At 59.9% G+C, this 23,583-nt stretch overlaps 8 protein-coding genes across 8 annotated transcripts; all 8 read right to left on the reverse strand.

Annotated features, from left to right (window-relative positions):
* Positions 1-527: 527 nt before the first annotated feature.
* On the reverse strand, positions 528-923 carry LINJ_25_1780 (conserved hypothetical protein; the record flags this gene model as incomplete). Its single annotated transcript, XM_001466172.1, has 1 exon — positions 528-923. The coding sequence occupies one exon, from the start codon at positions 921-923 to the stop codon at positions 528-530; it is 396 nt and encodes a 131-aa protein (XP_001466209.1).
* Positions 924-3,609: 2,686 nt separating this feature from the next.
* On the reverse strand, positions 3,610-4,662 carry LINJ_25_1790 (putative pyruvate dehydrogenase E1 beta subunit; the record flags this gene model as incomplete). Its single annotated transcript, XM_001466173.1, has 1 exon — positions 3,610-4,662. The coding sequence occupies one exon, from the start codon at positions 4,660-4,662 to the stop codon at positions 3,610-3,612; it is 1,053 nt and encodes a 350-aa protein (XP_001466210.1).
* Positions 4,663-5,712: 1,050 nt separating this feature from the next.
* Positions 5,713-10,425, reverse strand: LINJ_25_1800 (conserved hypothetical protein; the record flags this gene model as incomplete). The annotated part of the gene is made up of 1 exon (XM_001466174.1): positions 5,713-10,425. One exon carries the CDS (start codon positions 10,423-10,425, stop codon positions 5,713-5,715), a length of 4,713 nt encoding a protein of 1,570 aa, XP_001466211.1.
* Positions 10,426-11,601: 1,176 nt separating this feature from the next.
* On the reverse strand, positions 11,602-12,564 carry LINJ_25_1810 (conserved hypothetical protein; the record flags this gene model as incomplete). Its single annotated transcript, XM_001466175.1, has 1 exon — positions 11,602-12,564. One exon carries the CDS (start codon positions 12,562-12,564, stop codon positions 11,602-11,604), a length of 963 nt encoding a protein of 320 aa, XP_001466212.1.
* Positions 12,565-13,613: 1,049 nt separating this feature from the next.
* Positions 13,614-14,537, reverse strand: LINJ_25_1820 (conserved hypothetical protein; the record flags this gene model as incomplete). Its single annotated transcript, XM_001466176.1, has 1 exon — positions 13,614-14,537. One exon carries the CDS (start codon positions 14,535-14,537, stop codon positions 13,614-13,616), a length of 924 nt encoding a protein of 307 aa, XP_001466213.1.
* A 2,141-nt stretch (positions 14,538-16,678) lies between these two features.
* LINJ_25_1830 (conserved hypothetical protein) lies at positions 16,679-17,107 on the reverse strand (the record flags this gene model as incomplete). The annotated part of the gene is made up of 1 exon (XM_001466177.1): positions 16,679-17,107. The coding sequence occupies one exon, from the start codon at positions 17,105-17,107 to the stop codon at positions 16,679-16,681; it is 429 nt and encodes a 142-aa protein (XP_001466214.1).
* Positions 17,108-17,799: 692 nt separating this feature from the next.
* Positions 17,800-19,305, reverse strand: LINJ_25_1840 (conserved hypothetical protein; the record flags this gene model as incomplete). Its single annotated transcript, XM_001466178.1, has 1 exon — positions 17,800-19,305. One exon carries the CDS (start codon positions 19,303-19,305, stop codon positions 17,800-17,802), a length of 1,506 nt encoding a protein of 501 aa, XP_001466215.1.
* A 2,826-nt stretch (positions 19,306-22,131) lies between these two features.
* LINJ_25_1850 (polyprenol reductase) lies at positions 22,132-23,052 on the reverse strand (the record flags this gene model as incomplete). The annotated part of the gene is made up of 1 exon (XM_001466179.1): positions 22,132-23,052. One exon carries the CDS (start codon positions 23,050-23,052, stop codon positions 22,132-22,134), a length of 921 nt encoding a protein of 306 aa, XP_001466216.1.
* Positions 23,053-23,583: the final 531 nt, after the last annotated feature.

Genomic DNA, 23,583 nt, shown 5'->3' on the forward strand with positions numbered 1-23,583 from the left:
GAGAGAACGTGCATGAGAGGAGAGGGGGAGGGGCGAGAGGAGAGATGGGGCTGGGAGCGGCAGAGTCGCCGAAGCCGAACAACTCTTGCTTTTCGTCCGCCTTCCCTTGTCCTCACCCCCTGTCGACCTTGCAGAGCGCACACTTCACAGTGGCAAACACATATACCTATGTGGCGTGCTGGGAGAGTTTCGGGGATGTGCGCCACCCTGCTCTTCAGCGGGAGCGTCTCACTACAGCGTGCATCACCAGCTCCTTTCCTTCTTCTGTCACACATGCCAAAGGAGAACAGAGGGCGAGGGCTGAGAGGCTGCAGGCCTGAGGCTTTTCTTCACGCGTTCGTCCTGCGCGCCGATTGGATGGCGCTCGTCGGAACACAATGCAGTGCCTCGCTCGTGAACACAACCGCGCATACAAATACGCTTAAAATGCTTTTCTCGCGGCCACGCCCACACGCGGACACACACACATACACACACACACACACGCACACCAGAAAGAGCGCCAGTGCTGTCGATTAAGTCGACCGTCACGACGACCTCGCTACAGCAGTAGCAGGCGGCATATCCCGTCCTCGCCAATCCTTCACGTTTGTGCCAGCCTCCTCGTACACGTCGATGGCAGCAATGGAAACGACGTCGGCACCGCGCAGCATCATCACGCCTAGTTGTACCTCTTCCAGGGGCGGCAGAGCGCCGCTTGCAGTGCCACCGCTGCTGAAAGCCGTGGAGACACCTTCATCGACAACGCCACCGTTGTCCTCTTCGGCCGCGCCATCGTCGAAATCGTACGGCGCGCCAGTGCGCTCGACGCAGGATGTGAGTACGATGTTCAGCAGCTGATCGGCTGCGTGGAGTACGCCGACGAGATTACGACCATCTACCGTCACCACGGAGACACGCTTGCGCAGGTACTGGGAGAGCATGTGCCGCGCGTAACGTCGGATACGCGGGTGGGTCTTCAGCACACCACAGACGCACGCACACACAGAAGGGAGAGCCCCTGGCTGGGGCCGTTCTTTTTTCGATATTATAGCACTCGATGACGTGCGTGTGTGTGTCGGTCAGCCTCCCCGGGGTGAGCCCCAATCCAAATCACAACAGCGGCAACACAGTGCACACTCAATCCGTTGGAATGATTACATGAAAGAGAGAGAGAGAGACAGAGGGGGAGCGGAGAGACGCAGTGGAGAGAGACATGCGCACACAAACACATACACACAGCCTCGTTGTATGCTGCCGGGGCAAAGCACGGGTGTAGACGCGGCGGCATGTGCGTCCTCTGCCTTCACGAGCACCCCCCCCCAAAAAAAAAACAAGCCGCATAAGACGTGCGCAAGAGGGAGGGGGCGTGAAGGTAGAGGAGGGGGGGGGGCTATGAGAGGTGGTGCTGGTGCGTATGTGCGAAGCGTGTCCGTAACCCCAACACGAACTAGAACGCTTTGGGCCACACGGTGATGCGTCGGCGACCACTCGGACGACATCAGCGCGACGAATGCGGGGCAGGAAGAGGGAAGGCAAACGGGAATGTGTGTGTATATGTGCGCGAGTGGTCTTTCTCGGCTGCCGCACCGCTGCCGCCTCTCACTCTCCACCTCCATTCGCTTCCAGGTCTCCTCGACGCCAAACATGCAGACCCGCGCACACTCAAACGTGTCGTTCTCTGTCGTCTCAATGTGCCTCTCTGCATCTTCGTCTACGCCTCTCTCTGCACCATCCCTCGCCCCCCACTGCACCAGCCAGACTCCCGAACAGCTGCACTCGGCTTGAAGGAGGGCACAGATTTGGGGTGCCGGCCCAAGCGTGTGCACGCCGTGTATCTGTTTCTCGGTCTCTCTGTGTCTGTGTGTAAACACAGATGGGAAAGAAGAGAAAACAGAAGGAACACGGCGGCAGCGGGTGCATCTCGCCCAAGTCGCTACTGTGTTCACCATCTACCGGGCGCGTATGTGTGTCGCATCGCTTAATGAGTTCTGGTGTCTTTGATCGTTAAGTATACCGTTGAATTCTTCGCTTTTCCCGTCTTGGAAGGTACATGTGGGTGCGCGCGTGTGTGCGGAGCATCTGCATGCGTTGCATGCGTGCGCATGGAACTCGAGCACCTACATACACACACACACACACACACACACACACCACACGCACGCACACACGCGCACACGGAGAGGGAGAGAGAGAGACCCGCTTTTCTTCTTAGGTCAAAACCAAAGGAAACCACGCCAGCAGCGTCTGACGAGCGACTGCGTCGCTCTTATCGTCTACGCTAAGGGTGCGAGGTAGAGGTGTGTGCGTGTGTATGCTTGTGGGAGGGGAGGGGGTGACGTGGGGGTTGCGGGAACAGAGGACAATGCTCGCTTTCTCCAGAGTTGCGTTCTGGTGTCTTGCAAAGGAGATGCTCACGTTAAAATTTTTTTTCTGCTGGACGTTGCGGTTCTCCGTTTTCTGGCTTCCTTTCAGGTGGATATTCAGCTACAAAAGAAACGTACAGGCGCAACGCGCACACAACACATCGCCGTCATCATCGGTGGCGCATCCCATTCCCACATTGGAGCCGGAGGGAGAGCAAGAGGGGCACGGGGAGAGGGGGGGGCAAGGCGAAGATAAGCCCGATATTCGCCTGATGTTTTTTTTTTCTCGTATATCGAACAACTTTTGTGCTGGGGATATTGTTGCCCTTTCGTCATTCTCTCGCTCTCTAGCTGCTGCGCTCTGCCTCACTCGTCAGCTACACGCACGCACGCTTGACGGGGGGGGAGGCGAGCACAGGAGAGAGAGGCGAATGGGGAGCGACCGAAGGCAAGGGCTTTTGAGTTTTTTTTTGTGTGTGTGGGATGTGTGCGCATGTGCGGTTTACATGTGCCACTCTTCAACGAAGGGTAGAGGAGAGAGCGGCGGGGCGGGGCGTGTGGTGTGTGTGGAAGGGCGAGAGGAGGACTACAGCACCACAGTGCGGCACATACACTACGCCTTCTCTGTACTTCCAACGCGCCACACCCACCTCGCTCTCTCCTTCCCTCTTTTGCACGCGCACTATGTGCAAAGGCATCCCAAAGCCAGGCAAGAGAACATATAAGGAGAGCGAGAGGAGTCGCACTGAGGCAAACATGAAGAGCCGATAAAGACGCAGACGAACAAGCGGGGGAAGGGGAGGGAAAGAGAGACGGAAGGATACGCACGCACGCACACACACACACACACACACACACATAAACCTACGCATACAACAAACACACATACACACAACTATATATATATTAGCACACAGACGGGAAGGGGGACGCTTACTGGCAGACGGGAGCGGCAACAACAGGATACAACGTGGTGTGCACAGAGGTCCCTCTCAGCGCAGACAAATAAAATCAACTGCGTACCCATGGATAGAGGTGTGGTTGACCACCCATGTGCGGGTGTAGGCGGGTGTGAGGCAACGCATGGGGAGCACACGCCAGTGCGTGCACAGCGCCTTACCTCTCTCTATCTTCTGCTGTCCCCCCCCCTGTGCTCTATGCAGGCGGCTATGTCATCGCTGCTTGGCTTCCTGTAGATTCCCTAGAAGACTTGTTGCCGACTAGAGTAAGCACACTCACACACACGCACATGCACGCATACGCTTTAGCTGAGTACGCGCTTGGCAGCGGCCATGACGTCGGCCACCTGCGGCTGCGAGGCCATCTCGATATCCTTGCTGTACGGTGTCGGACAGTCGGCGCACGACACGCGCTCGATCGGGGCATCGAGGTAGTCGAACGTGTCGCTCTCCATGACACAGGCGCAGATCTCAGCACCAATGTTGCACACAGGGAAGGACTCATCGACTGTGACTGCACGGTGCGTCTTCTTGATGGAGCTGAGGATGGTGTGACGGTCGAGCGGGCGCAGGGAGCGAAGGTTGATCACCTCCGCCTGCACACCCTCTGCGGCGAGCTTCTCAGCCGCCTTCAAGCACAGATCCACACCGCGAGAGAAGCCGATGAGGGTAATGTCCTTGCCCTCGCGCTCAATCTTCGCCTTGCCGAACGGGATCACAAAGTTCTTGTCCGCTACCTCGTCTGTGACGGGGAAGGACTCGCTGTACAGCAGCTCGTGCTCGAGCACCACCACGGCGTTGTCGTCGCGGATGGCCGCCTTGATCATGCCGCGGGCATCCTCGCAGTTGTACGGCGCAATTACCTTCAGGCCGGGCACGGACGCGTACCACGGGCCGAAGCACTGACTATGCTGGGCACCTACACCAGCCGACGCACCGTTGGGACCGCGAAAGACTATGGGGCACTTCATCTGGCCACCAGACATATACAGGCTCTTGCCGGCCGAGTTGACAATCTGATCAATAGCCTGCATGGCGAAGTTGAAGGTCATGAACTCGCACACGGGGCGCAGGCCACTGAGAGCGGCGCCAACGGCCATGCCGGCGAAGCCGTGCTCTGTGATGGGCATGTCGATGATGCGGTCCTTGCCATACTTGTCCACAAGGCCCTTGGTCACCTTGTAGGCACCCTGGTATTGACCGACCTCCTCACCAATCACGAAGACCTTCTCTTCGCGGGCGAGCTCCTCGTCGAGGGCCGAGTGGATCGCATCGCGCACCGTCATGTTGGTTGTGGCGCAGCGCGCCGCCATGGCGGCGGACGCAGAGAGCAGAGCTCTGGAGGCGAAGCGGCGCATGACGTTCTGTGTGCGTGCGTCGTTTGGGTAGAGGAGGGAGGGGCCGAGGGCGGCTTCTGTCGGTGATTTGGCGATGATGATTATTATCGATTAGTGCTACGAAGGAGATGTATGAGAGAAAGCAACGAAGGGGGGAGGGAGTATGTGCGTGCTTGTGTGCGCTTGTGTAAACTGTGCGTGTATGTGCTTGTAATATGCGAAATCGATGGAGAGTAAGAGAGTGTAAGTGCGCGAGACGATTTGAGCGAGCATGGCACGACGTCAGGATGGCGATCACTGATGGACATGCGCCTGGAACCGCCGAGCATGAGGGAAAGGCTGCTTGTGCGCGTTTGAGGGCGCGCCTGCGGCAAGGCTGGGCAAGGAGGGGGAGGGAAGAGTGCGAAGCGAGAGAGGGGTGCACAAAGTCGACACATCTCTCATCACCATTCCGCTGCTGCTGGTTGCGGTCGCCCTTTCTGTACGCTCATGCTCCCCCCTCTCTCCCTCTGCTCCATCTCCCATTCCCTAACCTCCTCCATCAGCTTCGTTAGCCCTCCCACGGCCGTGTCCTCCCGTTGTCTTTTGCATCGCCTATGTCATCCAAGCCCCACCAGCGCTTGCGCATGGGTGCGCGCGCGTGTGCAGCCCCCCTCACCCCACGCTTTCTGTGCTTCCTTTGGCAGAGGGCATATTCAAGCCACGACAGACCGAGAGGGAGCGGGGATAGATGGAGGCGAGGCGCTTGCCACACACGACAGCAGGGTCGGAGGGAGGGAAGCTGCCCGCCGTGCTGCAGAATCGCCTGCATTGGCTTCCATCTTCAGCGCCTCTCTACCTCCCGAACGGCCCGTCATCTCGCTTCGTGTTTATTCGTTCACTCAAGATGAACAACCAAACAGCTACCCAACCACCCGAGCACCGCTCACCGTTTACTCGGCGTTCCGAAGCTTCTCAAGAGACGCCTCCCGGCACACATACACCCACCCGCACATTACACACGAGAGCCGCCTTCCACAGCACCACTTGCGTCCCCCCGCCCGTGTACAGGGCGGCTCCCTGTACTGCTGCTCAGCGACGTGGGCGCTTGAAGTCGGCACGATACCGCTTGCTGTCCTTCGTTCGAGGCTTTTGCCACGGTTTCTCGTCACCATCGCCACCACCACGGTCGTCGCGGCTCTTCTTGCGGTCCTTCTCGTTGCGCTGCTCTCTCTCTCGACGGTCTCCGCGCTTTCTCCGGCCGCTGCTGCTACGTTCCACTGGCGCGGCGGCGGCGGACGAGGCGGTCGTGGGGCCTTCTGCCGCTCTCGCCGCGGGAGAAGAGGAGGACGATGGCCGTGGGTGAAGGGTAAAGAGACAGTGAACGTCATCGGCGACGCCGCAGTCGGTGCGTGCCGCGCTTTTCTCCACGACTGCCAGCTGCTGCGCGATGATGTCCATGACGGCACCCCTGCGCCGGGCCTTAAGCTTCTCTACGGTGCTGCGCAGCTTCTCCACCATGCTGCGCACGAGCGACAGCGGATCACCGAGGTGCTGCAACACCAGCACGATCTTCCACTCGTCAAGAATACCGTTTCGCAGCGCAATCTTCTGTACAGCCATGATGACGTCGCCGCACATGTGCTGCACCATGCGGAACGCGTCTGCCTCCGTGTCGGAGAAGCAGCGATAATATACGCGCGCTGCACTGGCTTCGATCAAGAAACTCTTCTTGTACGGCAGCACAATATCTTGCAGGACACACCGCAGACAACACACGGAGGACAGCGCTTCGGTGCGGGTGCACTCAGCTAGAGAGTTCGCGAGCGTGAAGAAGAAGCGCTGACACATGCGCTGCCGCTCTTGCACACTCATCGTGATGGGCAGATGCGCGTCGCTCAGAACGTGCAGGAGATGACCGAGCGTGGCGGCGCTGACAGCGCCGTCCACCGGCGAGATGCGCGCACGCTGAACGAGGGCCTCGTGCATCTGATCGAGATAGTCACGCAGTGTGGCTGACTTAAGGACGGCTCCTGCAGCGTCGGCGGAGCTGGTGGTCGTGGTCGTCGTAATCGTCGCCTCCTTCGTGTCCTCGGCGGATGCGACAGTCGTGGCGTTCTCGTTTTCTGACGCTTCGCGTTGCTGTTGCTGCAACAGCAACGCGCGCAGGTCACCGCGGACTGCCTCTCGCAATTCGTGCACCGCCACGGCCATGTCTGGCGCACCCTCCCTTTTCAGCTGCTCCACCATCGCGCGGATTCCGAGGAGCGTCTTCGTTGGCGCGTGCGACCCGCACTGAACGGAGAACTCCCGCAGGAGTCGTTTCGCGGCCGTCTGCACACGTGCAGCGGAGTCCACCTCCTCGTACGTGCAGGCCCAGAACCAGGAGAGCCAGCGGTGGCTGCTGCGCAGCTGCTGCTGCGCGGGTGGCGGATACGCAACACCGGGCGAGCTCACAGCTTCGGCGCTCTCTGTGCTGGCGACGGCGCCTTCTGATTCAGCAGCCTCCGCCACATTGCTGCCCAGCTGCACCTTGACACGATCTCGTAGAGAGAGAAGAAAAGGATGCGCTACAACGTGGGGCGACAATAACGCCACCGACGTCGGGCGCGGATAGCACAGATGCTGAATCACCGTCGCCGCCGCCTCCGCAGACAGCGACGATGACGACACGCTCATCTGTAGCGCACACCAGCGACACATACCGAAGAACACAGACGTCATCACATCAATCGCCAGGCTGCACGTCCAGAGCAGCCCCGACGCCATCTTGGCGCTCTCGTGAGGCTCTGCAAACCGCCCGTTCGCCACCGCTGCCGCCTCCTGCAGAATGGCCAGGAATGGGGCAGAAGACGTGGAGATGGCGGCAGGCGCTGCCGTGACAAGCTCGCACAGATACCGCTGAGCAGCCCTGTGCGCGTGCCATGCCGACTCCGCCACTGGGGTGTCTTCGGCTCGCCAGAAGTACAGCCGCGGCAGCTCCCATGCATAGGCCATTGCACAGCCGGAGGGATATTTGGCTGTCAGCGCAAGACTCACGTCCACGTCCTCCGCGGTGGCGTAGTCGAGAGCCATAGCACGCAGCGGCGGCACAAAGAAGGCGGCGAGGCCGTGGCGCTGCTGCTTGACAATGTGATGGCGCAGGTACTCGATTATAGTACACCCACCCTCGCCGAGAAACGTTGCCAGCGCAGCGCGCAGGCGAGGTAGCACCGTGGATGGCAGCGTTCGGAAGACGGCTGCAAAGAACATGAGGAGCTCGCTTGTGGCCACCTCGTCACCGGTGTTGCGCATGCGTGCGACGCAGGCCTCATCCAGCGCTGCGCCGAAGAAGCTCGCGAGCGTTGCGGGGAGGGCGCGAGGTGATGCCCACATTCGCGCGACATCACCGTCCGCCGCCTCTTCTACGGCCGTGCTGTCGCCGGCGAGTTCCGGAAAGCGGTCCAGCACGTACTGCATGGCCTGATCCAGGCATGAAAAGACTCGGTAATGGCGAGGAAAGTACAGCTCGACGAGCTGCACCGCAGACAGCAGCTCATCCGTCAGAGCGTTGACACGCGTGGCGCTGGTGGTGGTGGCGGCGTCGCTGCTGGGCGACTGCGTGGAGAGGTCGGCGTCGGAGGCGTCTGGCGTGGCGCCAGGATCCCCTGCGCCGCCTTTTTCACGCACCACCGCGTCAACACGGACACCCAGCGCCACACTGCCCACTCTGAGAAGCAGCTGAAACACGCACTCCTGCATCACTGACAGCGGCTGCTGAAGTGCGGCGAAGGCAAGCGGAAGAAGACCGTGGGACCCCGTGCTGTGGGCTTGGAGATCCGTTCCAGCTGCGGCGGCTTGCCCAGGCACATGCGCACCCGTTGAGGGGTAGCTGAGGCACCCCATCACACGAGAGAAACACGCCGTGGCAAATGTGCAGTCCCGCGCGTGGCGGTGGTGCACGCGCATCTGCCGACGTGCCCCACAGGTGGTGTGCGTGAAGAGAGCGTAGCCGCCGTCCTGAGTAGCGTGCGTGACGCGGTGCAGCTCACGGACGCAGCTTTTCCATGCCTCCAATGAAAGCGGCGTCTGCTTCTCAGCAGGCGGCGCGGAGTCGTCCGGCGGAGGCGTGAAGAAAAAGTTCGTGAGGAAGGCCGCGTACGGGGCTATCAGGAGCGTCGTCTCGCCGTAGGTGCTGAGGACGAGCGTGAAAGCCATGGCCTGCTTGCGCAGCCCCATCCAAGCCTCCTCGACCTCTGCGAGGCGGCTTGTGTCGTTGCCACTGGTGGGACCGTCAGCTCCCTGCTGCTGCTGCTTTTCTCCCTCGACATTGCCCTCTTCTTCCATACGCGGCGCCGCCGCAGCCACGGACATGCGTGCGTGCCGCGCCATGTGCTGGCAGGCGACCCACCAGCGGCTCATCAGCCGAAGAAGTTGCTCGCATACCTTGTAGGAGGTAAGGACGAGCAGAGGGGCCACGCTGTAGTCCACCTTGATTGGCATTTCTGACTGTTGCGGCTGTGCCCGCAGCGCCGGCGGGAGCGGAACGGCAGCATAGGTGATCGTACAGTCGTCCTCACCCACCTCCGTGACGTTGTCGTCGTTGTAGAGCTGCATGTCGATGATGGCCTTCAACACATCACCGGCGTAGCGAATGTGCGCCGCCGCCGCCGCCGCCACTGCATCCGAGCTGGCCACACCAACAGCAGCATACTCAGACTGTACGACCGCGGCCTGCACGAAGCTTCGAAGCTGATCACTGAACTCTGAGTGCACCTTGCGCGTGAAACAGGGCAGGTATTCCTCCTGCTCTGAGGAAACAAGCTGCAGTCCTGACCCTTGCACGAAGGCACCGATGTAGCTCACAAGGCAGAGAGCAGGTGAAGGAATCAGCGGAGCTGATGTAGACGCCAAGGCGACCTCCTCTTGCTCGGTAACATCATCATGAGCACGCTGCTGCTGTTGATAAGAAGCGCGCAGGTACAGCGGCAACATACCAGTGAGCCAGTCGCCGATGTGAGTGCCTGTAGCAGCTACGGCGCGGCGATGCTGACCGCGGCGGGACTTTGTCGCCTCTTCTTCCACGTGTGGCGATGCCGCCGCCGCGCCAGCGGTCGCAAAACTCAGAACATGAGTGAGAAGACTGTCCAGCAGCAGTGACAGAGCGCGGGCTGCCGGCGCCACGTCTGCCGTCTTGGATCTCCCCCGGCCTTGTACGTCCGCACTGCATTCTTCCTCACCGGCTACGGCGTTGCTTGTGCCTGCACCCGTCTCTGTGGCGCCGCGGGCGCCGTCTGTGAATCCTTGCAGGACTGCCTTGAAGAAGGCGAGGTAGATCTGCTGCTGGAGCGCACGCAGGCGGCGGGCCTGAACGGCGTCGACGTGGGCGGTTGGCATGACCTTGGCACCGCTTCTTGCCACCCCCGCCGCCGATGCCGGCGTCGTATCATCGGCGGCCTGCTCTGCCTGCTCGGCGGCGCGCTCCTCCCAGGCCCGGGCCATGCACTTCCGGAGCTGCGTGAGAAGGGGCAGGAGGACGCCATCCCACTTCATTTGTTGGTAGAGGCCGCAGGTGCCAACGTCCCTGTTGTGCTGGGACACGCTGTCGGCACTGCCCTTCCTCGCGGGGTGCACTTCCCCAATCAGGGCCAGGAGGTCATTCTTGTAGGCGAGAACGTGGTTCGCTGTCTGCTTGGCGATGACGGAGAGACAGCTGGCGGCGGCGTCGTCGGCCGTGGCGTCGAGAGGCTCTGCCTCTTCAACAATGCTGCGGTGTGACCACCACCACGGCGCCAGATCGCTCGAGGACGCTTGCCCTGCTTCCATGCTATCACTTCCCGCTTGGCGTTTGGGATGTGTGGATGCTCTGTATGCGCGTGCGCGGCTTGTGCTGCCGCTTCTTCCTTTTAGAAGGCTCTCTTCGCTGTATCCGCCCCGTCTGTGCTTGTGTGCGTTCTCCCTGTACGGGTGGGCGTGGATTGCGCACAATTTGTGTGTAAGCGTGTGGCGAGCGAGACAGAGAGACCGACCGACAGACAGATGCGGACGGGGCGGGCAGACAGATGCAAGGATGGCAGAGCGGTCGCAGTGAGGAGGTCTCCGCGAGACCACAAGACGGTATCGTTATCGGCACACATACACACAATACCACTCCATCTCACCCGATATATGTGCGTGCATGTATTTTTACGCCCACTCCGTCATCCCCGGATGACAGGTGTGGCGGGCACGCGCCCCTCTCAGTGCGTCGTATCTCAGGGCCCCGGGCGCCCCCACCCCCATCTCTCTATCTGTGCGGAGGGCCAAGCAGCCCCCCTCCTCCTCCTCCTGTTCCTGCTGAATGCCGAGCTACTGTTGGTGGTGACAGAGTCAAGCGCTTACGACGTGGGGAGGTCAGGGCGGTTTACTGCTACGGGTGTCGGCGGTCAGGGCCCGGATGGCGTTGCGTCGGATCGACCCGCTACTGCGAACACGCCTGTACCAGCCACCTGATGGGCGAAGCGCCAGCGTGTGTCTAGCACTGCTTCACACCACGCGATGTGCCTCCCCCCCATAGCAGGCCGTGTGGAGGGTCGAGTGGCGCTGAGCTCACGCTCTAAGGCAGGGATATCGATATGCTGAATAGAACAAGACGACCAGCTCCTCGTTTTCACACATGATCCTACTCAAGTGCATCAAAAACGTATACAGTGGCCCATCGATTGCCCCCCCTTCCGCCGCCTGAAGCGTGTAGAGGATGAGATAGGATGATGGTGGTGGTGGTGGTGGGATGCTGTGTGTAGGTGCCACGGCTAAGGATGACTGGTATGTGTACTGCTGATGGGGCAATGTATGACGTTGTTAAGCGAAACACACACACACACACACACACACACGCACACACTTACGCGCACGTGAACAGAAAGGCGGTGAAGGGCGCGCATCACCAATTGCGGTCAGCTGCGCAGCCTCGATCGACAGACAATCATGTGCATGAGGGCGTTTGCATAGCCTGCGCTCGGCTCACGGCTTCCGAGTTCTGTTCAACTGCTGCTGCAGCGACAGCGCCCGCCGGACCAGGAAGGAGTTGCCGTTCCGGTCCTGCACGCGCACGTCGAAGAACTGTGGGTACTTGAGCAGGAAGGCGCATGGTCGGACTAGAGGGTAGCCCATGCACCGCATCTTTACATCACGCGAAATATTGAGACTCGAGAACGCCACCCACTCATTGGGAATGTAAGTCAGAACCTCCTCCAAGCGTTCCTTGAGTGTGGTGGTATTGCCAACGAAGCCGCTGCCTGTGCCTATGCAAGGCGACCCGCCAACGATGCTCGAATTCGGCATGGCTACCTCCATGGCTTTCTGCGGCCCCAGCCACTGCTCCAGCGCCGGCAACGGCTTCGTTCCAGGCGGAAGCCGCATAACGTGCATGTTGTTCTTGGCGCAGGACGGAGGCGCCACATGCAGCGTAGCAGATTGCGACGTCCTCTTTTCGCCGAGGCGGCACACCAGGAAGTGGTTCGGGAAGTGCAAGAGGAGTTCCTCCAAGGGAAGACGATGCGCTACGAGAATCTTTCGGGAGGCGGGGCTCAGGGCACGAAACAGCTCCCCCACTGGCATCGTGCGTGTGACGAGGGTTCCGAGCTCCACTATTACGGGCTCCAGCGATGGAGGACCTTCTTTAGCGGCATCCCGGTTGCCGACTGAGCTCTCGCGTGCAACAGGGCTGCTGCTGCCTGCCGTGCTGCTTTTTTCTGATAGAGAAAGCGACGCTCCGGGTAGGGTGGAGGACTGTCCGACAGCGCGCCGTTGATGAAGCAGCGGCGAGGGGTACAGCGAGCCGGTGGTCGCGGCTGCGCTGCTTGATGGAAGGAACGTGAATATTGCCGTCGCCGTGAAGATACGCATCCGCTGTGCCGTGTGCTGCGCTGCGGGGTGGGCGGGCGCGGCGCGCCACAGGGGACAACACAGACGCATAGGCTTCATTGTATGTATATGTGCACCGTCAGCGGTGTTGAGGTTCCCCCGCACGATGAGGAGAGACGAAGGCCAAGAGTGGAGCGCGGCTGAATGGGAGGGTGTTCGCGGAGACACGTTGGGTGAGGGCAGAGAGACGGGGCGCAGGTGAGGGAGGGGTGTCGTTGCAGCGGAGACGAGGTATAGGACGGAGAGACAAAGGCAGCGACGTCAGCGACTCGCGAACGCGCCGGCAGCCGCACTCGCATCCGCACTCGCATCCGCAGCTGTAGTGTGCATGTGAAGCGCGTGGAGAGGGGAGGAAGATACGGGCGTGTATCTCACACATTGCCGACATGCGCGCGCATTGAAAAGGTGGTGGTGGTAGTGGCATGCAGCCGAGACACCCACGCACACACACGCACATGCGCAGAGGTGAGGTGGGGGATGTGTTGAGGATTCGTTCTTATCTAGACGGCAGGCGTGGGGACGCCACAAAGGGTGTCGAGGCACACGAACACACACACACACACACCACATACACAGGCGCAGAGAGAGAGAGAGACAGAGACAGACTCACCGTCTCACGCACACACCACAGGTAATCATATGAAGGAGGCAGGCACGGCTGCAACCGCATATTGAGATGGTCCGATAACGTATGCAGAAAAAAAAACGTACACTCCCACAGACGCGCACACACACACACACACACAAAGTGATCAACACGGAAGCAAGCCCACCATCATAGAGCTCGGCAACTGCACCGCCGGAGGTGTGCGAAGACGGGAGTGTGTATGTGTGCGTGTGTGCGTGCTCGTGTGCATGTGTATTGCGATGTTGAGGGAGAAGGGGTGGGGGAGGAGGCTGGTGGAGGGAAGCAGCTGTCGAGGTGATGAAGGAGCACGCGCTTCGAAGCATAAGGTAAGACAACGAAAAAGCAAAGAAAACACAAGAGGCGAAGTAGGGTGGCTCGAGCGGCTCGCAGAAGGTGAACCACCAACAGAAGCACCCGCTCACCCCACCCACCGAGACGCGCGCGCACAGGTGAATGTAGGACTAAACAAGGGATGCTTCATCTAACGAGTGCCGAAGGACTGATTGCGACTACCCATCGGGCCGCCTCGACGGGGTGCACCATCACCGCCTCCGTGACTTCCGTTGTTGCTGCCGTATCCGCGGCGATCAGCGCGCTGCGGTGGGGGACCGCGGCGCCCATCTCCTCCTCCATAGTATCCGTTGCCGCCTTCGTTGCGGTACTGCTGCGGCGGAGACCGTGAAGGCCCTGAGGGCGATGGGGAGCTCTGATGCCGGCGAACGCCACCACCACGGCCACCACGTCCGCGGTTGCTCCCAAAGCCGCCTCCCGCACGACGCTGCTGCTGCTGGCGGTCGGCGTCGTCGAGCCCCATCATCCGTCGCATTGTTTTGCGCTGCGCATCGCGTGTGGCATACTGCTGCATGACGATGGGGTTGCCAATCACGTAGAGGACGCCGTCCTCGGGGTTGGTGTGTAGAACAAAGAACTGCTTGCGCTGTTCGAGGAAGCTTCGCAGCCCACCGTGCCGCTCGCTGAGCGCCTCTTGTATGTTCTCGTCGATGGCAGAGAAGAGGGACTTGATGGAGATAGCTCCCTTGGGCGGTATGTGCTTTACCACCTCTGTCATCACAATGGAGTCGTCACGGAGGGCGGCGCGGGTTTCAGCGCTCAGCTCGCCGTCGCCCGTGCTGTTCATCACCGCGGCTGGGACAGGGCCGGGCGACGCTCGCGGGCTGCCGAAGCTGCCGGTGCCGCGAGAACCCGCGAGCGGCTCAGAGCTAGTGCCGCTTCCTCTACCACCACCAGAGGAGCGGCTGTAGGGCCGCGAGGACTGCCAGCGCATCGCACAAGCTGAGTAGCCTATCGTTGCTGATGCCGGCGCGCCTGCAGCGACCGCCATAGCGGCGGCGGCTGGTCCACCGCTGCTAAACCCGCCGCGTGACAGGATCGAAATGAATCGCATGCTCATGCTCTCTTTGCAGTTGAGTCTGCAGCTAGTCGTTGCCTATCTATCGGCGTGCGGGCGTGTGTGTGGGCGTGCCTGTCTACTCTTCTTGTATGTGAGTGTGTCTATTCGACTCTCTGTATTGTTGACGTACACAGCCAAGCCACGGTGTCCACTAGGATAGTATGTGGTCGAGCAAGAGTCGCGGAGTAGAGTGGGGGGGGCACGGCAGGGCGCGTACTAGAACACTGTTGAACATCAACCAAAGGGCAGCGACGACAACGACCCTCACGTGACTTGAGAGGCGGGACGAAGCGGTGACACACACACACACACTTACACGCAGACAGGGGCACACAACAACCTCAGCCACCAAACTGCCGCAAGAGAGGCGAAGGAAAGCCAAACAAACAAGCAAGAGGGGGCCAAACAAACTCAAGTCACCTCAAGCACACTGAGTTGGAGGGGTGGAGGGTGGAGGGGTTTCAGAGACAATGACGCACGGCACATGCATCCGGTGTTGGGGAGAGAAAGAAGCCGGCAAAGCAGAGGGAGACGCATGGTTGGTGCAGGATGTGTGCATGAGCGTGTGGCCGGCAGGAAGGGGGGAGGAGGAGCAGACGGGCGCAGACGGTGGACGCGGATGTAAGGAGAATTGATGGGGGAGGCGGCGGGGAGAGGAGCCCAAGCGCCTCTTGAGCATGACGCACACACACACACACACACACACACACATTCCCCTCTCTCCTTCGCCTCACACGCCTTTCTCCAGAGTACGCCATACGCATCTTCTTTACTGTCACCGACGCACATGCACACACGTGCGTTTTGTTTCTCTCTATGGAGCGCATCACATATTTTTTTGTTTGAGTTCTGAGGCACACACACACACACACACGCACAAACATGCAGACAGAGAGGCTGAGGTGTGTGGGGGGGGTGAGGGGAGGGGAGGACAACCCTCCCCCACACCCCCGACAAGAAAACAGAAACGAAGCACAGGATGGAAAACAACGAAAACGAGAACGGTAGGATACATGAGTGACGGGACAGAAGAGAGGGAGAGGGGTGGGGAAAGAGGCGTGCCCATGTGTGCATGCAGGACCTGCTATTCAGTCCCGCACACACACACATATATATATGTGCGTCTGTGTGAGCATGTGTCCTCCGTCCGTAAGAGTGCGCCCGTGGGAGCCGCACACGCACACGCGTGTTCACAATCCGGCACAAGAACAAAAAGGGGACGAGAAATAGTGATGAACCTGAATGATGCGAACGATGTCAAGAGGGTGTGTGTGGGTGAGGGGAGGGGAGCGGGTTGAAGCCAGATACATATAAGGCGGGGCGAGGGTGGGCGGGTAGGGGTTAAAGGGGACATGTTTACGTTGTGCGCATGCGCGCAGTGTAACACAATGAATGACGTCACATGCACGCCCCTTGCTCCCTTCCGATTCCCCCTCACGCTTTCACTCGCATCTCCCCACCCCCACCCCGCCCACACGTAGGCCCGTATATATTTCCGACAGCGCCGGAGGGCAGGACAAGCAGCAACACACGGCACATAAAAAAAAGATCCAACTCTGTAACACACACACACACACACACAGACGACTGTGAGAGGCGATGTAAGAGAATAAAGACGAGGGCGGTGATGGGAGAGGAGGAGGGCTAGGAAAGGGACGGAGCGCCTCCTGCCTTCGTGCAAGCAACAGTCGGCGCCTGTGAGCCGATGTGTGTGTGTGTCTGTGTGAGTGGGTGTAAGGCGCTGCCCCCATGAGGCGCACAAAACGAAAAGGCATGCAAGAGAGAAGAACGAGCGGTGAGCAGGTCAGCCCAACGGCGCAGGGCACACAGACGGAGAGATGGGGAAAAGAATACACAACCATAAAGTGGAGAGGGCCTGTGGCGTGATGTGCGTGTGTGGGGGTGGGGGTGGGGGCGGGCAGAGTCACCACAAAACACAGAAAGCAGCCTCAAGAGAGAACACAAAAAGAGAGAGGATAACTATGCGATGCACAAGGACGGCTGTAATTAGCTGTCTGTAGCGGAACTGAGAGGAGAGGGGAGGGGAGGGGAGGGCGAAGGGCAGCCATCAGTGCGGACTAATATGCCACCGAGTAGGTGAGTGGGGGCGTGGGAGGTGGTGGATCGGGGAGCTACTACTTCCGCCTCGACTGCTTGTGCTCGTACTTTTCCTTGGTCTTCTCCCACTGAAAGCGCTCGGTGAGGGGTATAGCCTCGATGGTGCTGGTGTAGCTGCCCGCCACACCTACAATGAAGTCTTGCGTCTCCTTCGGGTAGACGATGATCTCGACTAGCTTGTTGCCATTTTCCAGCTCCGACAAGGTGGCGTTGTGCAGCGCCTCGATGTCGCTGTCGCGGCTAAAGTAGTAGCGGATGTGGAACTCGTACTCGAGGGTGTCGTTGTAGAAGGCCCAGCGCTCACCGTCGTCGTACAGAAGACGAAAGAGAAGACCGTTCTGCTTCTTAGGGAACATCTTCAGTGCCTTCAGCGGCTCCTCCGGTGGGCCGCCGTACTTCCACACGATATCGTCCTGCGCTGAGTACGTAGAGTAGCCGCAGCCCATTGTTGCTTCTCTGCGCCACACGCGTGTGCTATTGCTATTTGTGCGACGTAAAGATAGGTGGCGCTCGTGATGGGACACTCGTCTGTTTTGCTTGGCGTTGCTGTTCCGAGTGCGTGGCGAAGTGCAGTTCTGGCTCACAGCTGGACACGTGTGGTGGCGGTGCTAGGCACTCCTGTGCCCCACAGCCCCGTACAGAGAGGGAGAGGGGAGGCAAAGGAATCCCGCGAAGAAAGAAAATGAAGACCGCGACGTCGCGGTGTGCGCGTGTGTACGTGCGGAGGGCGTCAGGGAGAGGTTTATGGGGTGGAGGTGCTGGTAAGAGAAAGAGAAGGAGGGAATGGGTAAGGCCGTAGCGATGGAAGTGGCGCTTGGCACTCACATGCGCAGTCGCCCCCGCACAATGTACAAGGGGGCGCTTGCTTGGGCCCACCTGCTGCTCACGGAGCCAAGAGAGTGTGTGCGGGGGAGGAGAGAACNAACTCTGCAGAGAATGGAAGACACACTAAAACGATGGCAAGGATTACCAGCGCCATCACCACTGTGACAATGGCGGTGGTGGAGAACTCTGGTCCTATCACAAAGACGAGCGGCGTTGCCGTCAACGGGAGAAGACGAGGGAGCAGGACCCGACAGAGAGAGTGTCTATCGCTACGGTGCTGCTTCGTTCCCCGCATTCGTGCTGTCTGCTTCGATCACGGCTCCGGCACAGCGTGCATCACCTCCACAATGCCGTCCCCTGCCCGCCGCACCAGCGTGAAACGCCCTTTGCCAAACCGCTCCAGCGCGTGCCCGACGGCTTCCACTGTGCGCGTCAGCAGCTCCACATCTGCCTCAGCGTTCGATCGGGACAGCGCACGAAACGCATCTGCGGGCATGCCCACCAGCTGATGCAGCCAGGCATGGCCAAGGTCGACGGTGAGGTGATCGTCCTCGCTCACCGTCTCCAGCTCCTCGCCTTGCACGGAGGGGCTGTTGCTTAGCTGCTGCTGTGTCTCGCGCTCCACAGCGTTTGGCGAGGACAGTTGCACGAGAAGCGAGTACGTGAAGGCGTCTCTTGCAGGGTTCGGCTCTGCCCCGACGTGGTGGCCGTTGTGGGCGGCACCAGGGGATGGTTCATTGATGACCATGTCCGACACCACTTCCGTGATGAAGGCCACCGTGCAGAAGGGCACATGGGGCGGATGCTGGGCGGCGTGGGCGGGCCAGCATCGAAGGGGCTGCAGAGGGAGAGCTGCGAGCGACTGCGACTGTTGCGGTGGCAGTGCTGGTGAGCTGACTGGGGAAGCTACGACCAGTTGTTGCGACGGCTGCGGGTGTTGCTGCGCAGGGGCGGCGGAGGTCGACATCATCGGTGCGTCGGTAAGACTCATCGGCTGGTACTGCTGTTGCCGCTGCTGCTGCTTCGAGGGACGTCCAGTGCTCGCCGCTAGTTGCTGCCGCGCCTGCGCTTCCCAGTATACCTCTAGCGCCCTCACACGGCCACCCATTACTTCTGTGTTCCCCGCGTGCAGCCGGAGAACGCCATGCTGCACACATGGCACAGAGATGACCGTGGTATCCGACACCGATGCAGTCAAGCGCACGTGCAGTTTGGCACCAAGCGTGATGCCTTCTTTGGCCAGTACACCATAGCGCTGCCGCGTGCGCGCAGAGGCATCCTCGACGGCGAGCACACGCTGGAAGCCGTCCGACAACTCCAGCCGCAGGCACCGCCACTGACCGCCGCTTGGCCGCAGCGGTATGTGGTTCTGCGCCTCTTCATCTTGCTGCTCCTCCATCTCCTGTAGGGTGGCGTCGGCGAGGGGGGCCGCGGTGTCTGTGCCCGCGTCATTTAGCGCTGCGTTGGGCGTTGCACCAGAGCTGCTGCGGATGGAGGAGAGGGAGTGCACGAGAACGCGGCTGCGCTGCTCGCGCGAGAGACTCACATCCTTGACTGACATGACCTGGAGAACGAGAGTCACCGTGTGCGCCGCTGGCGATAAGGGGGTGCCATCGGGATGCACAAGATCCCTGCTGCTGCCTTGGCTCCGCAGGGATGGCGCTACACCAGGCAGGTTGAGCAGCCCGGTGGGCGTGAGAAACGGCGCCAGGGAGGGGCGGATGAGCGGCGGACCGGATCGCCGCGCCACCTCCTCCAGGTCTTCATCGAGGTGGCTCCGTATGTAGTCCACCGTCGCCTCGTCAGTTCCAGCAGTCATGCAACGGCCCGCGTTGCGCGTAGCGCGAGATCGACGGAGGGCGCGCAGAGAAAGACTGTGCTGCCGCGGAGGGGCTGACCGCGTCAACGCGCGTTAGTGCGCGCGAGTCAATACCCCACGCCCTCGACAGCACGTTATGGGCAATAAGGAGCGAGAGTGGCGAGTGGGAGATCGGCGAAGAGAATGTGATGCACACATATACACGCTCACGCTCAGCAGCAGCCCTTTATCCGCATGAGAGCTGAGTTGCAATGCGCGTAAGCGTGTGATGTCCCCGGCTTCGTCTCTATCTACTCGTGCTACTTTCTGGCTGTACGTTTATGACTGCATCTGAAGGGGTGCGCGTGCGTGATCAAGTGCGAGCGGTTGACTTTCCCGGGGTCTGCGTGCGCGAAACATGTAAGCACCCCGCACGAGAAGAGAGGGGGAGAGGGACAGGAAGGCGCATCGGCATGTAGAGGAAACTCGCACGTATATGTTTTTATGTGTGCATTGCGTGTTCGGGTACACATCATCAGCTGACAATCAGCGGCGGGGTTTGCGCGTGTGCGCAGGCGAAGGAGGTGTTGTGGAACAGGAAGGGATGGGAGGGGAAGCTGAGATAGGGAGAGAGAAAGACGTGGCGAGTGTGTGTGGGCGAGGAAGCAAGGCTTCTGCATCGCACAGGCACACAGTGCAGCACCTGCAGGGTGATCTCCCCCTTCACCACACACATCCCACATCTTTCTCTCTTTTCTCGCGCTCACTTACACCTTCGCACCACCTCATCCTTCTTTCCCAATCACATCCACGTAGAGGAGGACACCGTTTGTCAATACCGTACCATGAAACGGCGGCGGCGGCGGGGGAGGGGCAGACGTGTTACTTGCTGTGCCAAGTCGGGCGTATGCGCGGGTGTGCGTGCGACGACTTCCCTTTCTCTCTCCTGCGCTGTTCTGTCGTTTGTTCGGTTCACCTCGTTTCTATACGCTCATACATATTTCGCTTCAGAGTTGCCGATGCATGACGTGGCAAGAGTCGCGAGCACGTCTCGCTGATGGACGCTTGTGTGTTCGGTAGCTTGGTTGTTTGTCGTCACTACGGCAGCCACTAAAGCAAAACATATATATATATATATATATTGATATAAAAGTAGAATGACAGGAGGGAGAGAAGGGGAAGGGACAGGCAGAGGAGAGGAGGGGAGGTGGATAAAGGCGAAGTAGTTTGGCGCGTATGTGCGTGCGTGAGAGTGGGCGGAATGTGGAGGGGAGGGTAGAATGAGAAACCGAAACCGCGACACACGAAAGGAAGACTAACATGACTGGAAAAACAAAAATAAAAGAGAGGGAGGGGTGAGCGCTAGGGCGTGTCGGCACCGTCCCTCCCCCCTTTGCCAGGTGCACACGGAATAGCGAACACGACAAACAGACAACAACGAAGAGGCCAACATCCCTCCAAAAAAAAAACGAGCGCGCACGAACACACACACACACCTACACACCTGCGGTCTTTGTTATCTTTTTGTGTCTGGCAACAAAGATGGATGTGAGGTGCCGAGGGAGATGGCGGAGGGAGAGGGAAGGGGAGGGCGGTAACGCACACACCGATGAGGCCCAATGAGAAACAAGGCGGCCCTCTCCCCAGGGGCTATGGCCGTGCCCACGCACACGCGAAAAAGTCAATCGCAAGAAGAGAGAAGCCGCACTGGAATCAGTAACATGTCGAAACAGCTCTCTGGAAATATTTGCTGTGTGCGTGTGTGTGTGTGCTAGTGTCTGGGAGGGAAGACAGGGAGAAGGACTGCTGGGCGCAGCAACAAAACGTGCTCGTGTGCTGCATGACAGCGTCGCGCGATTAACATTCGTCTCCCTGGGCTTCCGCCGCCTCTTCGTATTTTGTCCTCTCTGATTCTTCACCGCCTTTCTGTTGCGGTGAAACCACACACTTAGCCAGCACGCCGGCGCACACGGGCACCCCCCTCCCCCCTCCCCACACATGCAAAGTTCGGCGAATACGGTAGCAAGAGCGACATCAACGAGGATGCCAGGTGGCTGCGAAGGGAGGGGGAAAGGGAGGAGGGACCCGACAGGAGAGTGAGATGACCGTCTCATCGCTCTCTCTCTGTGTGTGCGTGCGCCGGAGAGGAGACAAGGCAAAACCAACTAGAAAGAAGCGCGGTAGACTCGTGCTCCATAACACACGACACACACGCGCCGGGTCGATAGATACAAACCACAACACGAATGACGGAGACGAGGGGTTCTGCAGAGAAGAGTGGGGCCAAAGAGGAAGAGAGGGTCGTGGCGTGGCCGGGGGGGGGAGGCTCTCGACGGCGCATCACGGGGACACTGAAAAGAGGACTCGCGAGCGACGGCGGGGCATTCACACAGGGCAAAGGTGGGGCGCGGGAAAGAGGGACTACATCGAGAAACAGAAGCCTCTCGACATCAGAAAATGTGCACACACATATATATATAGACGGTCGCAACCCCCCATCCTCCCCCCTCACTCCCTCTTCCTCTTCCCCATCAATCTGCGTTCGTTGCCACCCTTGGGCCACGACAACTGCCCTTCCCGCTCCTCGTTTTCATCCTTCCACCATGTCTTCTCTATTCATCACTGCCCTTCCTTGACGGCTTCGCTTTTCTTTCGTTACGTTCTCTGCTGCACATCGAGCCTGACCGCACTGGTGCCCGTATCAATCTTCACACACAGGGCGACGACGGGGATGGACGGCAGCGATAGCGGCACACCTTCAAGCCCAGAGGCCGCTGCTTGTTCCTCTCGCTGCCCTCCCGCCGTTTCGTGCTCACGCACCGCTGATGCTGATGCGTGGGCGTGGCCCTACATGATGAAGGGCAGAATGGCGGCCTTCTTTTTATTGGCCGGGTCTGCCTTGACGTAGCCCCGGTGCTTCTTCTTCGCCCAGTCCGCCATCTGCACGAAGCCGGCCAGCGTGAAGAGCCAGGAGGACAACATATTCGTGCCGATGGAGAAGGACACCCACGACATAATCTCAAAGAAGTAGTTCGGGCACGATACGAAGGCGAACAGAGGGCCTTGCGGCACGTTGCGGGTGGTGTCACCGTCGGACTTGCGCATCGTGCTAAGCTGGTAGTGCACCGCAAAGTTCAGCAGCTCGTTGATGGTCATGAACACGGCGCCGAAGTTTGACTGCGCGGCGCTGGTCGGCGTGAATGAAGGACTGCACAGCACGTAACCGATGAAGGCGGCGAAGGACCAGTAGTAGACGCAGTTCTTGAAGATGTTGCGCATCGGCATCGTTGGGTGCGAGAACTTGTGCACAAACATGGACTCGAGCTCGCGCTTGAAGAAATGGGCGAGGAAGAGGCCAATGTATAGCTTCTGCGTGTAGCCGTAAGCCGGCATCGGGGCAGAGCCGTAGATGAGCGAAGGGCGCATGGCGTACATCAGCATGAAGGCGATGGGGCCGGCATACTCGACGTAGAACACAGTGCGGTAGCCGATCTGCGGGCCGAGGTCTTTGTAAATGATCACCGAGCCGTCCTTCACCCCTTGCTGCGACAGGGGCACCTTATCTGACAGCGTGATGAGGTTCGGGCGCAGCTTGCCGCCATCCGCACCTGGCAGCGGAGACTCGGTGCTGGGAACCTTGAACGACTTGCGGTGCACGTCCACACCCGGTTGGTAGGCTTTCTTCAGATCTGCGAGCGTGGCGCTGGCTGCCAGCTCCACCTCGTGCTTGCGGGCACCGTCCGGGCCAGAAGCAACGATAACCTTCATGGTGAGAGAGAGGGGGAAGGGGGAGGGGAGGTTTAGAGAGAAGTATGATACGAAATGTGGTGTGTGTGTTTGCGGGACAGCGCAACGAGGCGGTAAAAGCTAAAGGGAAGAGGTAAAGGCCTAAGAGGTCGAGAAGACTGCGCAGTGGCGGTGCACGCAGGCGTGTTTTTGTTGATGAGTTAGGCGGGTTGGGTGGGTGTTTGGGAGGGGGAAAGAGGCGACGTGGGGTGGGGTGAGGGTCGAGGCATAAGGTTCAATGATGTGGTGAAGGCGAGGAGAGAGAAGGACAAACAGATGACGAAGCGCCAGGCAGGACACGAACGGCCATGTGAGGGAAGGGGGTGTGCGAGAAGGTGGAGGCGCGCCGCGCCCGCCTCCTCATCTGCCTTCTGCCATTAAGACGCCCATGAAGAGCCGTTGCCTCCCATCTGTTCCGGAGGCAGGCAGCGAGAGGGGGAGAGAGAGAGAGAGACAGACCTCCTCCCATCTACACATGGGTGTGTAAGCGCACCTGTGTGTTCGAGTGCGTGT

This window comes from Leishmania infantum, chromosome 25 (genome assembly GCF_000002875.2).
Source record: "Leishmania infantum JPCM5 genome chromosome 25".
NCBI lineage: Eukaryota > Euglenozoa > Kinetoplastea > Trypanosomatida > Trypanosomatidae > Leishmania > Leishmania infantum.